This window comes from Chelonia mydas, chromosome 1, assembly GCF_015237465.2.
Source record: "Chelonia mydas isolate rCheMyd1 chromosome 1, rCheMyd1.pri.v2, whole genome shotgun sequence".
NCBI lineage: Eukaryota > Metazoa > Chordata > Testudines > Cheloniidae > Chelonia > Chelonia mydas.
Genome location: NC_057849.1, coordinates 96,986,996 through 97,008,496, shown reverse-complemented (window position 1 = coordinate 97,008,496; position 21,501 = coordinate 96,986,996). Strand labels below are relative to the sequence as shown.

Here is a 21,501-nt window from a genome sequence, read left to right as displayed (position 1 = left end):
AGCATAAGTTTAATATTTATATCAAAAATGTGAGTACAAACTGCAAAGGGTTCACACTGAAGTTTAAATTAGAAATAAGATTTTAGAAAAACCATATATCTTAAACAGTAACCCATGTATTGCTAGGATGAGATGAACCAATAAAACATTTATACACAAATTTTCTCCTTTCAGGATAGGCTACCAATCATATCTCCACAAATGTAACTGCATGTATTTAATTTAATATGACTGAAAGTTTGCTTGGCTATCACAGACCCATTGTACATCCGCAACTGGAACATTAGCCAACTTTTCATAAATTACAAATATGCAATTGGATCTGAAAATGAAACAGTTTATGGTAAAGGTATGTAAACTCACTGTACCCAAGGCTCATGTCACTAAATTTGAATTCTACACAGTATGTAGTTCTTTGAATCAGAAAAAAGTTGAATGGTTAAAATCCAAGAAACAAAAAAGCATGAAGTGTGAGTTAGACAAATTCTACAGAAAATTTCAAATATCTTAAAATTATGACTCGTAACATTTGTTCTTGTATCTTCTCATAGGAGGAAATTGAATAAGAATCACACAGCACTGAACTTTTACACAAGCGTCTTATTGTATTTGAATGTCATTTATTGAGGAGTGAATGAGATACTGCCAGACATGCCAAAGACACTTCACATTCAAGGGCTGGAAGCTGAACAGCTTTTCTCATTGAGTCACTTAAACAAGCCTTTTTTGTGTGACATCAATGAGGTCTTCATGCTTTATATTCATCTTCAATTTTTCATCTTTTGATCTAGTGGTTTGCTGGGTAGAAGGGCACTTTCTACCCTAAAAGAAACTCACTCCAGTTAATACAATTAACACTAGATGTATAGAAATGTTATCTGCTATAATGTACATTACCGCTGAATAACTGGTCTTAAAGCTGTTTTTTAATTCATTATATCTAATGAGAAAATTCAACTTGTCTCCTTTTCACCATCATACGGGTGGCTTATACCATTAGAAAAATACTCTTCAGTGCTTTTGTAGGGTTTACAGGGAGCGTCTTCAGTGTTGTGGGATAGAAATGGATTTAAACACCACTCTGAAAGAGTGCTTCTTCGTGCTGCCACTGCCTGTAGATTGCAAAAGAATGGCCTACACGCTCTACAGTTCTTTTTTGCTCAAAAACAAAAACAAAGAAACCTAAACAATAGGGTAAATGTTTATTTGGAGTTAGTTTTCTTGCAGATAATTAAGGCCCTTCAAGCAGAGTTCAGGAGCTCCTGTATAGCTGCCTGTTGGTCTGCATTGAGCTGTGATATGCATTCTGTCCATAGTCCTCCAGAGGTCTGGAAAACAAATGAAAAATAAAGGTGTCTTCACTGAATATAGACTTAGAAATATGTCAGCCATTTATTTTCATTAGTCTTTCAAAGTCAACATCCATTGAGCATATATACTTTAGGAGAGTGATGGGCAACTTACAGGTAAATAGTAGAGGGACCACAAAAACCGTTTCGCAAGTGGGGGGGGGGAGGGGGGAAGAAGGTCAGACCCTGCCCACGGAATAGTGACATGGGGGGGGGGGGGGATGTAGGGTCTCTACCGCAAGGGGTAGTGGGAGGTCCTAGAGGGAGTTTGGGAGGGAGCCTGGCCTGCACTCACCCTGTCATGACTACTCCTGTCTCGCTGTGCTGGCCCCGGCTCCCCACTTGGCCCCATTGGCTCTCGCTGCAGCATGAGAGGACACGTGCATTGTCCCATCCCACCCGCTTCCTGCCCCAAGCTAGACTGTTGTAGGCCAAATGAAATGATCTTGCTGGATGTGACCCCTCACTGCCCATCCCTGCTGTAGGTTATGCCAAAGAGAACAGACAAAGTCCTTGCCAACACTCAAACCTGTATCAGCTTAACGAAAGCTTTTTAAAAAACGATTTAGTTACACTGGTGCAAGTCTGTGTGTAGACAAGGCTTAAGTAATTGGTTTGAAATTCCTAGCAACTCCCTAGAATTAAAAAAGTACAAATCACAGCAGGCAAGACGCAGCCCTTCATTCTTCTAAAGGTAAGTAGCATGACAATTTGTATTCTTTTCAATAAGGCTATAAACAGGTTATTTGCTCTGCCTGAACATAGATAAATCACATGGTACTTTCAGAAGAGCAGCGGTATCGTTAGCCATAATTTTTCATCTCCACACTGTTGTGTAGCACACTATTTTGCTTGTCACCACAAAGGTGATTTATTTTAATGGTACCAAATATATTTTCAAGGTAATACTATCCTTCAGAATAAAGGCATTCAAATAAATGGGAAGTATTTATTCAGCACAGTGATCAACACAGGTTTGGGAGCAGGGGCTAAACTTGTCTCAGTCTGACAAAGGAGGCCAAGTTGAGATTTATTGCAGATAACCGATTTAAATCTCTACAGTGACTTTTGATATTTAAAATCTCATTTAATGTGTTTAAACAAGCTGTCAAAGTTAGCAGATTTACATTTGATATATTTTAAACATCAGTTCTACATTGAAGGTCTTAATTTAGTCTTTTCACACCATATTTAAAAAAGGATCCATCAGGTCCAATCAAAGAAATGTAAAGACATGGTGTACTGTGAGATTCAGTGTTCTAAAGACAATCTAACACTTAAATAAGGGCCTTTAGTTTTTTTCCATAGGTAATGAGATTCTGACATTTAAGTTCTGCAGGTTTCAGAGTAGCAGCCCTGTTAGTCTGTTTTTGCAAAAAGAAAAGGAGTACTTGTGGCACCTTAGAGACTAAGCTCAAATAAATTTGTTAGTCTCTAAGGTGCCACAAGTACTCCCAGATAAAGGGCAAGTTTTTAATTTTAAAATTGCCATTCTCAATCAGATATCATTGCCTCAAGCAGCCTACGTGTCCTCCTTACTCCTGGAAGAATTCTACGCCACTGCACAATGCAGAATTTCCTTTTTTCCCCCCCTCCCACAGAATTGGTGTTGCAGAGCTGCTGGCTGCCATTAGGGGCCACTGGACCTGCAGAGCCCAGCTCGCAAATCGAATACACTGCTGGGGGAAGGGGAACAGAGCTGAAGAATTTCCAGCAGCTGCGGTTTCTGGCATGCCCTGAAGGAAGGAGGCAGTGTGCAGGAAACTCCATACAAGCCCAGGACCCAGCATCAGGCTGTTTCTCCCTCTGTGTGTGTGTGTAGGGGTGAGTGACTGGGCTCTGTGGGGGGAGGGGTGCAGGTATCTGGCCCTGCAGCTAGGCTCGAGGGAGAGATGGACTGTGAGGTATCTAGGGCAGGGGGTCCCTGTGACTGGGCTATGGGGGATGAGGGTGTCTGTCCCCACAGCTGGGCTCTGGAGGGGAAAGGGGTGTGGGGGTGTGGCCTGGTAGCTGGGCTCTGGAGGGCAAGGAGGTGTGGGTGTCTAGCCTCGGAGCTGGGCTCGGGTGCGGGGTGGGAGGAAGGGGCAGAGAAGCAGGAACTGGGTTGCCACAGGGGTTTCTTTAACTCTACTCCTATGGGAATTTTTTTTGTTATCTGCATTGTTACAGGAATACTTCCTGACAGGTATTTTGAAATAAATTACCAAAATAATTGAAAGTGGCATGATTATATAGTGTTATTTTGACAAAAAATCTGCAAAATTTTAAAATATTGTGCACAGAATTTTTATTTTTTTAAATGCAGAATTCCCCTAGGAGTAACCTCTGTTCATTGCTCCTCCACCAGCTTCCACAGTGGGGTAGTTAGCAACTATGCAAGTTTACTTAGAGATGCAATTTCTTGATAAAGTAGGGCCACTTTATTTCCCCATAGTTCTGAAGGTGGAAGAACCACCTTCCATTAAAAGCCTTGCTTCATCAGTCAGTTGTATCATCATAAAAAGTTCATCTTTGCCATCTGAGGATGGGCTGGACAAGGCTATTGACATAGGATAATTAAGATTTGTGGCTGGGGGTAATGGCAGAGACTTAAGTAATTTAATGTGATTTTATTTTGAATTTTATATTTTGTACAGGTCAACCAGAGTTTGAAGTAGGTGCTTCTATTATCTAAAAAACCCAAAAATAAATACACTTCAGTACTGCCCTCCTTCTATTGCCCCTATCTTATAGTACTAAATGTGTAGGTTTTGCTTACTCTTTTTTTTTTTTAAATTCCCTTACACAAGCAGTTTCCATTGAAACCCAAAATGTATCAATGACATTGTAGAGTAAAGGTAGCAGACAGTTATGGAGCTGACACTTCACTCTACTCAGTCTCTTCCAACATAGAATTCACGAGGTTCTTCTTGAATAAGCCTGTGTACCCTTGCCCTGTAGCTGCCCAGTTTCTGGGTCATTTTAATATACTTTGTATGAAATCCAAAAGTTAACGTTTAGAAATTAAAAAGTGTAGTTCAAATCACCTGAGAAAAGGTAAAGGAAACTAAAGGGAGTTATGTAAACGGTAAATCATGCAATTGTTCCAAGTGTTTACATTTTTTATGAATACTTCAAAAATTACATGAGTCATAAAAAGATAGACACCCTCTGGTTCAAGTACCTTACATAGCGTTATCAGGATTAATCTAGATTGTTGCACTGAATTTGCATAATCTATTAGGAATCAATTTGGAATATTTCTTCTTAGAGTGAACACTGGTTGCAGCATCATGTTTATTACAGAGAATAGGTTCTGAACACTAGTTTTACAATTCCTACATCTCAGAGCAAACTAGAATGATTCCCTTTACAACAAAATAAATTCACATTCACCTGCACTTGACGAACAACATTAGCCAACCGTTTAGTACATGGATCTTCGTGTTTAATTGCTTCATGAATTTCACCATCCGCAATTATACTGAATATTCTGGGAAGATTAGCGTTGTTGTGACCAAGGACAATTGGGTTGTTACTGATGAGATCAAAAAAGTATATATGTTACAAACATGTCAGTGTTAGCATTCTAATTAAAAAGATAAATGTAGATTGTGTATGTAAGTTAACTGCTTTTCAGGACATTTCTGATTTTTAGAACTGCACATTCATACCTGAGGTTATTCAGCATCATTAAGTGCATCCTGTTCTAGAAGAAAATTCTATTTTTGTCATTTTAAGATCTGGCTAATTTGAACATTCCTTATTTATAAAGCTGGGCTGTGCTTTATCAGAAAAGTTATGTGCCTTAGATAGGCTTCAGCAGTGCAGGCCAGCCCACCGTACTGGAAGTTTAATACGGTTATGCTGGGAAAGTCCATACAGCAGGGACTGGAGCACTGTAGTAGGGAAAGCTTTGTATATTTTAAACCAATTTACTCCCTCCCTCCCAGAGCTGATGGAAAGTGGTACTGACTAGCTCCAAAGCGAGAGCCGACCTAGAGTGAGCAATGCCACAATACAAGGACTTTGAAATATGAAAAGGGTTAGTGCTTGTCAATCAAAGGCCTTGTGAAGATTAAAGGGAGAATAAGACAGACCCAAATGGTATTGAAGGCAGCTGACAGGTCTAACAGTATCAGCACGGGCATACAATTATCCATCAGCAGGATATCTAACAATGCCACCAGTACCATTTCGGTTTCAAACCCTGGTTTATACTAAGCATCATGAGATTTGACGCTAGTAGGTACTCCATGAGTTATCACAATCTGCTCTATGATTGTAAACCAAGAATGAAAGGTATAATCATAGGGCTGGAAGGGACCTCGAGTCCACCCCCCTGCGCTGAGGAAGAACAAGCCCCCTACACTTAGGCAGGACCAAATAAGCCTAGGCCATCCCTGGCATGTCCAACATGTTCTTAAAAACCTCCAATGACGGGGGTACCACAACCTCCCTTAGAATCCTTTTCCAGTGCTTAACTGCCCTTTATAGTTAGAAATTTTTTCCTAATCTCTAACCTCAATTTCCATTGCTGCAGATTAAGCCCATAACATCTTGTCCTACCTTCAGTGGACATGGAAAACAATTGATCATTATCCTCTTTATAACAGCCCTTAGCATATTTAAAGACTGTTCTCAGGGCCCCCCTCAGTCTTCTTTCTCAATACTAAACATATCCAGCCCTTTTTAAAAAACAAAACTTTTCCTTATAGGTCTTTTCATCATTTTTGTTGCTTTCCTCTGGACTCTCAAATTTGTCCACATCTTTCCTAAAGTGTAACACCCAGAACTCGACACTCTACTCCAGCTGAGGCCTCCAACAGTGCTGAGTCAAGTGGGACAATTACCTCCACCGTCTTACTTACGAACACACCTATTAATAGACCCCAGAATATCAGCCTTTTTTGCAACTGAATCACATTGTTGACTCATTCAATTTGTGATCCACTATAACCGATTCTTTTCAGCAGTACTACCACCTTGCCAGTTAATTCCCCATTTTGTAGTTGTGTATTTGATTTTTCCTTAAGTGTAGTACTTTGCCCTTGTCTTTATTGAATTTCATCTTGTTGATTTCAGACCAAATTTTTCAATTTGTCAATGTTCTTTTGAATTCTAATCCTGTCTTCCAAAGTGCTTGCAATCCCTCCCAGCTTGTCTCATTGGTAAATTCTATAAATATACCCTCTCTTCAAGTCATTAGTGAAAATATTGACTAGTACTGGACTCAGGACTGACCCTGCAGGACCCCACTAAATATGCTCCTCCTCCCCCTCCCCCCCAGCAGTGTGATAGCAAACCACTGATAATACTCTGAATTCAGTCTTTCAATCAGTTATCTAGTAAATTCATCCAGAGTGCATTTCCCTAGATTGCTTATGAGAGTGTCACATTGGACTGTATCGAAAGCCTTACTAAAAATCAAGATACATCATGTCTACTGCTTCGCCGCCCCCATTCCCTAGGCCAGTGTTTCTCAACCTTTTTGATACCAGGGACCGGCTTACTGCCTTCCTAAACTATGTCAGGGAGAGCTCAGGGACTAGCACTGGTCCACGGACCAATCATCGAGAAACATTGCTTCTAGGCCGTTAACACCGTAAAAGAATTAGGTGGGTTTAGTATGACTTGTTCTTGACAAGTTGGCTATTCCTTATAATCCTATTGTCCCCTAGATGCTTACAAACTGATTGTTGAATATTTGTTTCAGTATCTTTCTAGGTATTAAGTTAGGCTGACTGGTCTGTAATTCTGTGGGTCCTCTTTGTTTCCCTTTTTAATGATAGTTACTATATGTTTGCCCTTCTCCAATTCTCTGGGACCTAAACTGTCCTCCGGGACCTCACCCACCCTCCATGAGTTCTCAAAGATAACTGCTAACAGTTCTGAGATTGCTGCAGCTAGTTCCTTAAGTACCCTAGAATGCATTTCATCAGCCCCTGCCAACTGAATTATATTGAACTTACCTAACTTATCTCTGCCATTGCAGAGATGCTAAATTAATTCTTTGCATCACTCCTCACTGCAGAGGAATGTAAGGGAGATTCCTACACCTGAGCCATTCTTTTTAAGTGACAAATTTGAGGAACTGTTCCAGACTGAGGTATCAATAGAGGTGGTTTTGGAACAAACTGATAAGTTAAAACAGTAATAAATCACCAGGACCAGATGGAATTCACCCAAGAGTCTCAAGGAAATCAGATATGAAATTGCAGAACTACTGACTATGGTATGTAACCTACTGCTTAAGGTCACCCTATTGCTTAAAATCACCCTATGTACCAGATGACTGGAGGATAGATCATGTAACCAATTTTTATAAAACTCCAGAGGTGATCCTGGCAATTATAGGCTGGTAAGCCTGACTTCAGTATCAGGCAAACTGGCTGAACCCATAGTAAAGGAAAGAATTATCAGGCACATAGATGAACACAACTTATCGGGGAAGAGCCAACATGGCTTTTGTAAAAGGAGGTCATGCCTCGCCAATCTATTAGAATTCTCAGAATGTCAGCAAGGTGATCCAGTGCATGTAGTGTACTTGGACTTTCTGAAAATCTTTGACTAGGTCCCACAATAAAGGCTCTTAATTAAAGTAAGTAGTCATGAGATAAGAGGTAAGGTCCTCTCATGGATCAGTAATTAGTTAAAACATAGGAAACAAAGGGCAGGAATAAATTGTCATTTTTCACAATGGAAAGAGGTAAATAGCAGGGGCCTCGATAATCTGTACAGGGACCAGTACTGTTCAATATATTCATAAGTGACCTGGAAAATGGAGTGAAAAGTGAGGTGGCAAAATTTGAAGACACAAAATTCCTTAAGATAATTAAATCCAAAATTGACTGCAAAAAGCTACCAAGGGATTGCCTAAAGCTGGGTGAATGGAGCAACAAAATTGAAGATGAAATTCTATGTTGATAAATTCAGAGTAATACACATTGGAAAACAATCCTGAGTAAGTTCAAAAGGGAGTCTAAATTAGTTATTTACACTCAGATGATGTTGGAGTCACTGTGGATAGTTCTCTAAAAAATCTGTTCAATGTGCAGTGGCAGTCAAAAAAAAGCTAAGAATTTTAGGAACTCTTAGGAAAGGGATAGACTATAAGACAGGAAACAATGCTGCTATATAAATCTATGGTACGTTCACACTTTGAACATTGCGTGCAGTTCCAGTTGTCCCATCTCAAAAACGATATACTAGAATTACAAAAAGTACAGAGAAAGGCAACAAAAATGATTAGGGGTATGGAACAGCTTCCATCTGAGGAGAGATGAAAAAGACTGGAACTGTTCATCTTGGAAAAGAGATGACTAAAGGGGAATATGATAGAGGTCTATATAATCATGAATGGTGGGGAGAAAGTGAATAGGGAAGAGTTATATACCCCTTCACGTAACACAAGAAACAAGGGTTACCCGATGAAATTAACAGGCAGCAGATTTAAAACAAACATAAGGAAGTACTTCTTCACACAACACACAGTCAACTAGTTCAACTCATTACTAGAGGAGGCTGTGAAGGCCAAGTGTGTACCTGGGTTCAAAAAAGAATTAGATAAATTTGTGGAGGATAGGTCCATCAATGCCTACTAGCCAAGATGGTCAGGGATAACCCCATGCTCCAGATGTTCCTAAACCACCAACTGCCATAAGCTCAGACTGGACAACAGCGGATGGATCACACAACAATTGCTCTGTTCATTCCCTCTCAAGCATCTGGCACTGGCCACTGTTGGAAGACAGGATACCAAGCTAGATGGCCATTAGACTGACCCACTATGGCCATTCTTGTGTTCTTAAATATTCTTTAACACCTTCTTTCCCTATTTTGGCTTGTGTTCCTTCCATCTTGTTAATATTAATTGTGTTGAGTATCTGGTCACTATTAACCTTTTAGTGAAGAATGAAGCAAAACAGCATTAAACACATCAGACCTCCTGATGTCATCAGCTCTCCTTCCCTGCTATGCAAAGGACCTACATTTTTCTTCACTCTTCTCTTTCTCCTAATGTACCAGATGTCTGGAGGATAGATCACCCTATGTACCAGATGACAGCAGTGAATTCTAATACTACCTAAAGAGGTTCTCTCTCCTTCCAGTGTTCTCAATATAGATACCCAGTCTTGGAAGTGCTTATACACTGTATGAAAGCCCAGAATCTCTTCTTGAAGAATCTCTTCTTATTGCCTTTAAAGTGTAATTCATTGTATGCTTATCCTTTCTTCGTCCCTACACGCTTATGCTATTCTTTTGTTCTCCTCAGCAATTTGACCATGTTTCCACTTTTTGTAGGATTCCATTTTGTTTTGATTAAGGTGGAAAATTCAGGTAGCAAGTTTTTGGCTATATCAGAAGTTGCAAGACTTATCAGTGATAGATGGTAAATGATTCATGATTGCAAACCTTACACTGATCAGCATGAGGTTGAAGGTCTCTATTTTCCCAGTTTTGTGACAGAGTAAAGTAGTCATCTGCTGAATGCACGGACTGTGGGCTGCCTAGCGATCTTTGAAAAGAAGTCTACATATCACCCAATGGTCAAAACTTTCCAGAAGATTCTGGGCTTTCATACAGTGTATAAGCACTTCCAAGACTGGGTATCTCTCCTTCCAGTGTTCTCAATATAGAGAACCTCTTTAGGTAGTATTAGAATTCACTGCAGGACTTCACTGATTGGGCTACTTGCCAATACTTCAGAACCGCATTAAGGGAGACACTACCACTGTACTCTAAAACTGGACGATTTGCATTGTTTCACTGTTTACTTCTTACGTAGCTGCTCCATGAACACCTGAAAGATCAAAGCACATCAAGAAACAAAGATGTTTTATAAACCAATTACGGAAGAAAAGCGGTCATCTGTTTTGCGTGTTGCTGGTAGTTAAAATGTCTATTTATGTTGCAATACTGGTAAGTGATCATAGGAACGGTGTCAAAGAACTGCTGGAATTTTCCTTAAGGTCTCATGCTGATACTATATCAGCACAGCAACTGGATGCAAGATACGAAAACATTTAACTAGACACTATTGAAAACTAGAATTAAATTTGTTACTAATGAATAAGGCTATGATTTTGTCACGGAGATCCCGGAATTCACAGTATCCATGACTTCCAAAGACCTCCGTGACTTCAGGCCCAGCAGCTGCAGGGTCCCACTGTCTCCCACAGTGGCAGGGAGGTGTGAGGTACCCCTGTCGCCTGAAGCAGCGGGGCCCCTCAAACGCCAAACTGCCATGGGCAGGGGGACCCTAGAACTCTGAGCCCCCATGGGCGGTGAGGGCCCCCAGAGCTCCCAGTCATCCCACAGCTTCCCAGCCCCTTCCCATTTTATCATGGAAATTTTTGAAAAAGTCAGGGACAGGTCACTGGCTTCCATGAATTTTTCTTTATTGCCCATGACCTGTGACTTTTACTAAAAATATCCATGACAAAAATCTTAGCCTTACTAATGGAATATGAAAGACGTTAATTTTCATGTTCAAGATAATGTGTATACTAGAGAAATAAAAACGAGTATAGGTCCCATTATTGGAAACTGTGTATAAGACAAATAAGCAGACTACAAGTATGCTTATTTTATGCATTATAGCAAAGTACATTTTTACCTTACCTCTCAATTAGGTCACACAGATAATTGAAAGTATGAACAGCTTCTTCTTTGTCTTCGTGTAGTGGAAGCCATGATAACCAGTGTGGCAGGACTTCCTCAACATTTACACAATCAGGTTTGAACTTCATGATCTTCCCTACTGCTGAAATACAGTTCTCTGTTGCATTGACGTTCTCTTTGGCTTTGGCATCTGGTGACTGAATAACTCTCACCAGCAATGGAAGCGCCTCTGTAACAGAGCAAAATTAGGAAAAAGCCTCATGTATAGCCAAATTAAATGCTTGCACTTGAGCAACAATAGTCTTTCCCACTAGGGCACTAAACCGCTTGCAGACACACACAACTTCAAATATGGGTAGTTTAAAAAAATGAGTAGGAAGTAGTTTCAAATAATTCATCTGTTTAAGTCTCCCTGCTTCTTTTGTGGTTTTCCAATCTTTAAAATGTAAAGACGATTCCCGCCCCAACCACCTTCTTGCTGTGTGAAAGGCATAACAAAAATATACTGACTATGTAAAAGGTACGCAAAGTTGATTGACTATTCAAGGGAAGCAATGAAACTGATAGCTGACAAACACAAAAAATTAACCTGAACAGTAATAAAACATTGTCTATAGCCCTTCAGTTGTGGTAATGTTACTTGTAATGGGTAGACATTTTTTTAGCTATATGCCTAGTTTTAAATTCAGTCTCAAAATAGCTTAGTAAAAGTACACAAATGGCAAAATTTGACTAGATCAGCGTTTCTTAAATGGGGGTCCTCGAGAGTACTCCAATAGGTCCCGCAGGCCCTGCTGATTAACTATGCCCCCACCCTCCCAGCACCTTCTGCACACTACTGAAAAGCTGTTCCAAAACATGGAGGCGGCACTGGTATGGGGCACGCTCGGGGGAGGGGCGGAAAGTGGCAGGGAAGAGGAGGGGCAGGGGTAGAGCAGAACCGGGAAGAACTGGGGTGGGGGTAGGGCCTTGGTGGAAGGGGTGGAATGGGGGTGTGGCCTGGGGCTGAGCAGGGGGCTTGGAGGTCCCTGAAAAATTTTAAATCGAAATGGGGGTCCTCAGGTTGCTCAAGTTTGAGAACCACTGAACTAGATTAAAAACCTGATGACTCAGAATACACACTGAAGAGAATATATGTATTTGTTATGTGTATTCATACGTATGTGTTACATACATGCACTTCCTAAAATAGGCAATAAAAAAAGTTCAGAAGGGCCAAATTATCCTGTCTGCTAAATCCACTTTACACCACTCAGATGGCACAAGCAGAAATAAACTCGCCTGAAAAGGCTAGAGAAGGAAGTTACTTTGTACAGTAATTGGCGTTCAAAATGTTTTGTCCCTATGGAGGCTCCATTTCAGGATGTACATGCGCCCATGCATGCTTGATGGAGATGTTATCAGCAGTGCCTGAGGGTCTGCACTTGTGTACTACACATCCTCATGCGCCAGTGTTATGGTATATAGGGAAAAGCAGGCAAACTGCAGCTCCTTCTCAACTACAAAGTCCAAAAGAACGACTGAAGCAGAGAGCAAGGAGGGCAGGTAGTAGTTTGTCCCTGTGGATGCTCCACCTAAGAAGTCCAATTACTGTAATTACAACCTAAGTAAACCTGTCCCTTGATCAGTTATCTCTGTGGTGCGCCACTGCAGAAGATTCTCGAGCAGTACATCAATTATGGAGGTGGCTGCTCAGGAAGTGGATTCAATATGGAACACAGAACAGTCACCAAAGGTTATGCCGGCTCTGGAAGCATGCATAACAGCATAGGGCTGGAAAAACATATGCATTGATGACCAGGTTGCAGCTTTGCAAATATCCAAGATGAACACCTTCTTCAATAAGGCAACAGAGGTAGACTGGACTCCGGTGGAATAAGCAATACTAGGACAATGACATATCTCTGAGGCATTGTAACAGGTTAATAAACATCCCAGACACCGACTTAAACAGCCTTTGGGCGGAGATTGGGTCCTCTGATTCGTTCTGTGACAGTGATGAAAAGTCTAGGAGAAGTCCTGAAGGGATTAATCCTGTCAAGGTAAAAAGCTGGAACTCTTATGTCTAGTATTTGGAGACTAGCTTCTTCTCTTGAAGAGTGAGAGGTGGGACAAGACACTGATAGATGAGTGTCCTGATTAACGTGGAACTCTGAAGATTACCTTAGGCAGGAAATGAAGGTAGGAATGTAATGTCACCATGTCATGATAAATACCATGTACAGTGGGTCAGCCATAAGGGCCCACAGCTCTACTAGCCTAGGTGATGGCTATAGGGAAGAGGTCTTGAAAGATAAATGGAGGGGACAGCCCCCCATAGGTTCTAATGGGGTTTTTCCTCAGTGCATTGAAAACTAAGTTGAGGTCCCATAGAGGAGTAGGTTCCTAGAGGTAGGAAAAAGGTTAAACAGGCTTAAACGAACCTTGCAGTGGTCAGGTGAGTGAAGAATGAATACTCTTCAACTGGGGAGGGAGAGGGAAGGAGGGAAAGAAGGCTGCAATGACAGCCAGGTAAACCTTAACTGAGCTCAGTGATAACCCTGTGGTTTTCAAGTTTAGCAGGTAACCAAGAATGTTGGAAAGGGAAGACTTGACAGGAGGTACAGCTCAGAGACTGCACCAGATCTGGACACATTTCCACTTTTCCATTACAAGGAAAACAGTTGCTTTTTCTACTATTGCGCATTGCTGTTTGGAGAGTAGTTCTGGTCTATGTTAGAGGTCCCGAGAGCTATTAGCAGTGATGCCCTAAAATGAAGTGACAAGACGTTGGGATGGACAGTGTATCCTGACACCTGGGTGAGGTCTGCTGTCAAAGGAAGGCGGAGAGGTAGTTGCAACGACCAGGACCAGCTCTAGGATTTTTGACGCCCAAAGCAAAAAAATTTTTGGCCACCCCCCGCTTTTTTTGTGCCCTCCCGCCCCAAACTCCGCCCCCTCCCAAAATCCCTGCCCTCCCCATTGCTTCCTGCGGCTCCCACCCCGCAACTGCCTGCCCTAGCTCACCTCTGCTCCGCCTGCTCCCCTGAACATGTCGCCGCTCCGCTTCTCCCCGCTCCCTCCCAGGCGAGGGAGAGGCAGCGCATTCAGGGGAGCAGGCAGAGCAGAGGTGAACGAGGGTGGGGGGAGAGGGCAGGAAGTAATGGGGGGTAGAGCAACCACTCCCTGCCCCACCTCACCTCTGCTCCACAACCGCCGCCTCCCCTGAGCGTGCCGCCGCTCGGCTCCTCCTCCCTCCCAGGCTTGCCGCGCAAAACAGGAGGGGGGGGAGAAGTGGAGCGGCAGCAGTGCGCTCAGGGGAGCGGCCGGAGGCGAGCTGGGGCACGTTTCTAGGGGCTGGAATGCCGCCCCTAGAACCTGCTTGTTTTGCTGGTGCCTAGAGCTGGCCCTGGCAAGGACAGTTGGAAGAGCTCTTTGAACTATATCTACTTTGGCCGCCACAACGGCATTATGAAGATGGTCCTTGATCTCTCCTGTTTCAACCTGTTCAGGACTTTGAAGAAGTAATGGTGTCAGGAGACAAATACAGAAGAGTACATGTTCTTGTTATCTCTTGGCCTCATCTTCCAGCAAGCTGTGTCTGTGTCCTCCTCTCAAGCAAGATAATCAGGCCTTCATGTTGATGGCATCAAAGAAATCTCTGGAAGACCCCAGGTAAGAAATCTTCCAGAATACTGTATCATTGAACTCCCACTCATGCATGGTCACGGCAAAAAACCTTGCTCAGGGTGTCTGCTATGGTGTTCTATAGCCCCGGCAGATGAACCACTGATCTCTGTATGCTCAGATATACACCAGTTCCATTATTTTATGGATTCTGTGCATAGACCAGGATCCTGCTCCTCAAAGATTTATGTAATACATTGTTATTCAGCACTGAGTGGCTCCTGATATGGAGTGTAAAGCAATGGCAAGCCTAACGGACTCCCCAATTCTGAAATGTGACTAGAGTGGCCTCTTGAGGGATTCCATTTGCCCCAAGCTGTAAAGTTTTTAAAGTGAGTACCCCAACCTAGCAGGAAGGCACCTGGAGATTATCTTTGTGGGAGGGGAATTCAAGAATGGAACTCCCACACAGACTTTTTGCCCCCACACCTGTTGGGAGAAGTTGAGGACCATCTGGGGTATTGATACCCAGTTGGATAAACTGTTTACTCCATGTGTAAACTGCCCTCAACTAGGCTTGAAGACAATAGGAGTGTAGTCTTGCCAAAGGTGTTACAACAGGGTACATGCTGCTATGTGGCCCAGGGATGGAAGGCAAGCCTTTTGCTGTGGCGTGCAGGTTCTGTTACCAAGTCCAGCCTTGTTTTACAATGTAACGAACCTGCCTGTGGGAAAGCATGCTCTGGAGGTAATGGAGTCCAGAGTGGCCCCTATGAAGTCTATTTGTTGTGTGTGTCTCAACGTAGACGACCCAAAGAGTGGAACAGTGATGAGAGGTACACATAGGAAAATAAGCATCCTGAAGATCAAGGGAGACAAATTAATCTCCCAGATCCAGAGGAATTATTGCTGAGAGTTACCATTCTGAAACACTGCGAGAGGATGAAGGTTTTCAATGTCCTGTCTCCAGCATCCATTTTTCTTGGGGACTAAGTAGTACTCTTTTTCTGACGAAGTCCAATGGAACAGGTTTGGTCGCCCCCATAATTAGAAGGGATTGTATTTGCTATTTTAGGACAGCCCCATAAGAAGCATACCTGAAGTGGGATCGAGAGGAAGGATGGAAAAGAGGGAGTTGAACTGAATGGAACAGCCCACTGAAAACACCTCCAGGATCCATCTGTCAGAGGTGATAAGCTCTCAGGCAGGCAGGAAATCGGAGAGGAGCACCACAGGGGCGTTGAGGGGGGATGGGCATAGCATATGATCTGGAATGGGAGACCGATTATGACTCTTGACCAACTGGTCAAAACAACTGTTTTGAGAGTCACTGACTTATGTAACTGGACGATAGGCCTTTCTTAGAGAATCTTGGCTTCTGAGAGGTTCCACAAGTCTCATGGGCTATAATGGACTGGGCAAGACTGTGGAGCTGCCTTTCGAGCAAACTGAATTTTCTTATTGCTGCAGGTGTGTAGATGCTGAGGGACTGCAATGATGCCCAGTCTTTTTGTGACTGGAAGGACCTGACTACAATGTTACTAAACAGCTTAAGACCCAGAAGGTTCTCCAGTGTTTTGTACTTTTTGGAGTGGGCTGGAGGATTGGAACCAAAAACTCAAAATGACTATAGCTGCATCAGCAGCATTGAGTGAGGCCTTAGCAATGATCTGGCTTTCTGTGATTGGGGTTTGAAACTACTCCTCCTAGTCCTGTGGCAGAAGTTCAATAAAATGTCCTGCTTTGAGCAGGGGGGTTGGACTAGATGACCTCCTGAGGTCCCTTCCAACCCTGATATTCTATGAAAATGCAAGAACTGAGAATATTTTGGGAAATCATATTTTGTCATCAGGGCTTGGTAACTGGCTACTCTGAATTGCAAAGTGGCAGGGGAGTAACTCTTCCAGCTAAACAGGTCTAGCCCTCTCAGCTCCTTGTCAGATGGCACTGATCTAGACAGTGGTGTTGTCTGTTCCTTTTGTTAACAGCATCAACAACCAAATAGTTGGGGGTTCAGTGGGAGAAAGTACTTTGAGCCCTTGGGGATGAATATAGTATCTTTTCACTGGCCCTCTTACAAGTGCGTGGTATGATAGCTGGAGTTTACCACACCACATGGGCTGGTGACATCACTGTTGATGGGCAAGGTGATTTTGCCTTGGAGAATGTTCTGAAAGAAATGATCAAGTTCCTGTATCTCTTAGCAGGATTTCTAAGGCCTCTGCAATCCTTTTCATAAATTCCTGGAAGGCCCTGAAATCATCTGCATTGGAAGGCCGTGGGAAGGGGAGATAATTGTGTCTACTGAGGAGGAGGATTTGTGGAAGGAGGTGTTTGTCCACTTCTGCACCTAGCTCCTGCTCCTCTGGAGAATCCCTCTGAGGGATAGGACCCGGTGTTGGTGTGGTTGCTGTTCCTAATGTGCTCTCTTACATGAAAGTATCCTTTAAAACTGCTCACCTTAGGTGGCCCACTGTGGTTAGATGTAAGGAAAAGGGGGTAGTACTCCAAGATCGTTCCTGCCAGGATTGCCAGGTGTATCTCCTGCTGGGAGCATCTTCCTCAGGACATACACCAAAAGAGGAAAGGTAGAACTGGAAGTTGGAGGAACCCTGAAGCGATACCTCACAATCAGAGCAAGTACCACTAGAAGGGCAAGGTGTCGGTACCAGAGGTCGTGTTGGTACTGGGAGCCAGTGATGGACCAATAACCGCATCAAGATTTCACAGACAGAACAGTGGATCTGACAGGTAAATTGATACCAGTGGGAAATCCTTCTCAATACCCCCTCAGAGATGGTTCAGGAAGCCTGTGGATGGCTGGAGACTGCATCAGTACAGGAGATTGAGTAGTCATGCAAGGGTAAGTTGACCCAGGAACATAAGTGGGTGCCTCCTGTTACCCCTGAGAAGGGATTCAGACTCTTCCGAGAACCAGACATCCTCGTGGGAGAGGAACCTAGATGGTACCATGGATCTGGATAGTATTCCTCAGGAGTCAGCATGTGGGAGGTACCAGAGACTGTACTGAAGACTTGGGCACTTAGGTGTTAAAGGAGTTCTTGTGCTTCACAGGCACTGAGTCCAGTACCGATGATGCTCCTGTTTGCTTGCTGGCTGGCTGGCTTCTTGGTACTCAGAGAACTCTTTTGAGCCTGTGCTGGGGTCTCTATACTACAGGGGGATAGAAGAAAAAGTACTCATACCAGGATGTGAGACATCTTTAGATGTGGTTTGAGAGAGTGATTTTCCCCTCCTTTTGTTTTTTATTCTGGAGAATAGGGTCTTTTTTTGGTGGTCTGGAAGACTCTGAAGAGCCCCCATGGTCACTGAGGTGCTCTGAGCAGCTGAAGCTGATGTACCGGAGAAGGATGGGGGGGCACCTCAGATCCTGCAGGTCTCAAAGAATGGTTTATAAAAAAGTTTTACTCTAGCCTTCTCATTTTAAATCTGCCTTTGAAAGCAGTGCAGATCTTACATTTGGAAGACAGCAGAGGCAGCTAGAATGCCTGTTGCTGCAGGAGAAAGAGCTGTGGGCAGGTCTGACAGTGCTTGAAGCCCAGAGTCTTGGGCATAACTGGTTAGGAAAGGCTGCAGATGGAGGGCTATGCTGAATGAGTTTCCTAACCAGTTATGTTGAATGATAGGCCCAAATTGGGGGGGGGGGAGGGGGGGAGAAGGAGGAGGAGGGAGGGAATGGGACCACCCCAAAGCACAAATTCTGCTTAATAAATAAGAAAATACTAAAAGTAAAGAACAAACAAAGAAAAATTAGCAAGTTACCCACATAGCTAAGTGGACACCCAACACTCCCTCTTGAGCCACAAGCAGTTGAGCAGGAATCGGGAGTGGCGGTGGGTCCACTCTTCTATATATACCCTTCCTTCAGAGCACAAGAACATGTAGGGTGAAGGAGCAGACACATGGATGCTGCTGACAAAATCTCCTATAAAAGCGCCTGGGCAAATGCACATCCTGAACTGGAGCACTCATAGGGACAATTAGTCAAAGAATGAACAGTCATCTTTAGTAACTGCGTTCACATGAATTCCACTTCTGATGTACATGCACCCCAAGCATATGACAAATTCTTTTTAGCTACCAGTGTCTGTTGGGGCTGTGCCTGCATGGCCCCCCATCAGAGCACAAAAACAGAGCGGTTCCTCAGTTCCATTGCCAGTAGTACAGAATACTGTAGCTATAGGATTCTGTAGAAGCAGGTGAGTAGGGTGAGTTGTGGAATTCATCTGGACAACACATCTTGAAGAATCAGTTATTGAAGACCATCAAATGTTACTTCCAAGTGATTTTCAACATGGATTCCTCTTCTGGTGACTAGCAAGCAGTTACCTCAGAATTATGAGGTGGGTCTGGGAGTCCTATTTAAACAAAAATTGTAGCATTGCTCTACCAAAAAGGACATCTGATCTTGAAGCATCAACCAAGGAACAGTGCTAGATAAAAGCGCGGACTGATCCCCTGTAGCCATCTCGCAAATTTCTGAAATAGGAATGCTTCTTAAGGATGTTGCCTAATTCCTGATGGAACAGGCTTTAACCTGTCTGGGTGGATTTAACTTAGTTACCACATTCTAAAACAGATACTTATATAAACAATCTTTGGGTGGAAAAAGCTTGACCCTTAATACTGTCCAATTTAGCTTCCCCCCAAAGCAAGTCTTGGGAAAGAAAAAAATCAGTTGATTCACCTTCCAGTTAAGTGAAAACTGGAAACAATCTTAGGCTGCACTCCAAGTTCCTTCCAAAGAGTTACCTTATCTTTATGGAACACTGTGTAAGGTAGATCAGCCATAAGGCCCTGAATTTCCCATAGCCTATGAGAGAATGTTATTTGTAAGTGTCATGGGATAAGAGGGAAGGTCCTCTCACGGATTGGTAACTGGTTAAAAGATAGTAAACAAAGGCTAGGAATAAATGGTCAGTTTTCAGAATGGAGAGAGGTAAATAATGGTGTCCCCCAGGGTCTATACTGAGACCAGTCCATTGCAACATTCATAAATGATCTGGAAAAAGGGGTAAACAGTGAAGTGGCAACATTTGCAGATGATACAAAACTACTCAAGATAGTTAAGTCCCAGGCAGACTGAGAAGAGCTACAAAAGGATCTCTGAAAACTGAGTGCCTGTGCAACAAAATGGCAGATGAATTTAAATACTGATAAATAAAAAGTAATGCACATAGGAAAACAATCCCAACTATACATATAAAATGATGGGTTCTAAATTAGCTGTTATCACTCAAGAAATATCTTGGAGTCATTGTGGATAGGTCTCTGAAAACAGCCACTCAATGTGCAGTGGCAGTCAAAAAAGCGAACAGAATGTTGGGAATCATTAAGAAAAGGATAGATAAGACGACAGAAAATATCAAGTTGCCTTTCTATAAATCCATGGTACACCCATATCTTGAATACTGCATGCAGATGTGGCTGCCCCATCTCAAAACTGATGTATTGGAATTGGAAAAGGTTCAGAAAAGTGCAACAAAAATGATTAGGGGTATGGAACAGCTTCCATATGAGGAGAGATTAATAAGACTGGGACTTTTCAGTTTGGAAAAGAGACTGCTAAGGGGGGATATGATAGAGGTCTATAAAATCATGACTGGGGTGGAGAAAGTAAATTATTTACTCCTCATAATATAAAAACTAAGGGTCACCAAATGAAATTAATAAGCAGCAGGTTTAAAACAAACAAAAGGAAGTATTTTTTCCACTCAACGCAGTCAGTGGAACTCTTTGCCAGAGAATGTTGTGCAGGCCAAGACTACAAAAGGGCTCAAAAAAGAACTAGTTAAGTTCATGGAGGATAGATCCATCAACGGCTATTAGTCAGGATGGTCAGGGATAGTGTCCCTAGCCTCTGCCAGAAGATGGAAATGGGTGACAGGGGATGGATCACTTGATGATTACCTGTTCTGTTCATTCCCTCTGGGGCACCTGGCTTGGTCACTGTTGAAAGACAGGATCCTGGGCTAGATGGACCTTTGGTCTGACCCACTATGGCCACTCTTATGATCATTTGCACTAAAGATGTGGCATTCACAGACAGGAAGTAAAAAGGTAAGGCTGCTCAGGGCTCAAAAGGGGGTCCTAGCACAGCTCCAGACAATCTGCTAGCCAAAAAGAATCTGAGTTCACATGTATGGAGTGTATGCACACTGGAAGCAGAAGCTATGGGGACAATCAAAAGAACTTCACCAGCACAAATGAAGCCAACATAATTGTCTTCTGCGCCACGTGCCCCATGCCTATTTCCCGTCCCAGCAGAGGAAGCATGGAGGAGGCACGAAGGTGTAGCCAATTAGTTAATATTATCATCCATTTATCATTGTACTTAGTGTTATGGTCCACTCAGATGCTATTTCATATATAATCAATGTATGTAAAACAGATTTAAGTACAAGACTGACAAGTATTTAGGAATGATGATTGTGTATTAGGTATAAGTAATGCACAGCTGGGATGCAAGGCCTACATAGCTTAAGCCTATGGCTAAGTATGCTTGATGTGAGTGGGTGACCTAGGAATAACACTATGCCAGTAAGGTTACACTATTCCTGTAAAAGATGTACCAACAGGTGATGTGACAGAGAAGTAGACTGCAATGGAAAACAATTGCCCAAGACCACGAGATACCTGACTGTAACACCATGGAATGTCATGCTCTGACTGCAGGTTACTATGGACGGACGTGCATAGATGCCAATAAGAATAAGGGGAAACTAAAACTATGAAAAACAGGCCATCCCAATATTCATGGGGTGAGAAAGTACAGATAAGGAAAAAAGCAAATGCATCAGGTATTAGGTGGTGGTCAGAGCAATATAAGAGGTTTCCTGGTTGCGTAAAAGTGGGAAGACCCCAACGGGAGGAATACCCATGGAAGACCTCATTGGTAGGACCACACCAGGAACCCACCTCT

General features: G+C 42.8%; 1 protein-coding gene across 2 annotated transcripts in view; it reads right to left on the bottom strand.

The window, feature by feature from the left end:
- Positions 1-208: 208 nt before the first annotated feature.
- IPO5 (importin 5) overlaps positions 209-21,501 on the bottom strand; it is an 80,975-nt gene continuing 59,682 nt past the window's right edge. Inside the window, exons 24-26 of one of the 2 annotated variants that reach the window (XM_037896118.2) lie at positions 10,953-11,181; positions 4,725-4,866; positions 209-1,328 (exon numbers count right to left, since the gene is read on the bottom strand). In XM_037896118.2, coding sequence (XP_037752046.2) covers positions 1,242-1,328; positions 4,725-4,866; positions 10,953-11,181 — 458 coding nt within the window. In that variant the 3' untranslated portion in view covers positions 209-1,241. The remainder of the gene's footprint in view (positions 1,329-4,724; positions 4,867-10,952; positions 11,182-21,501) is intronic. The other variant, XM_037896129.2, reaches the window with a different exon arrangement.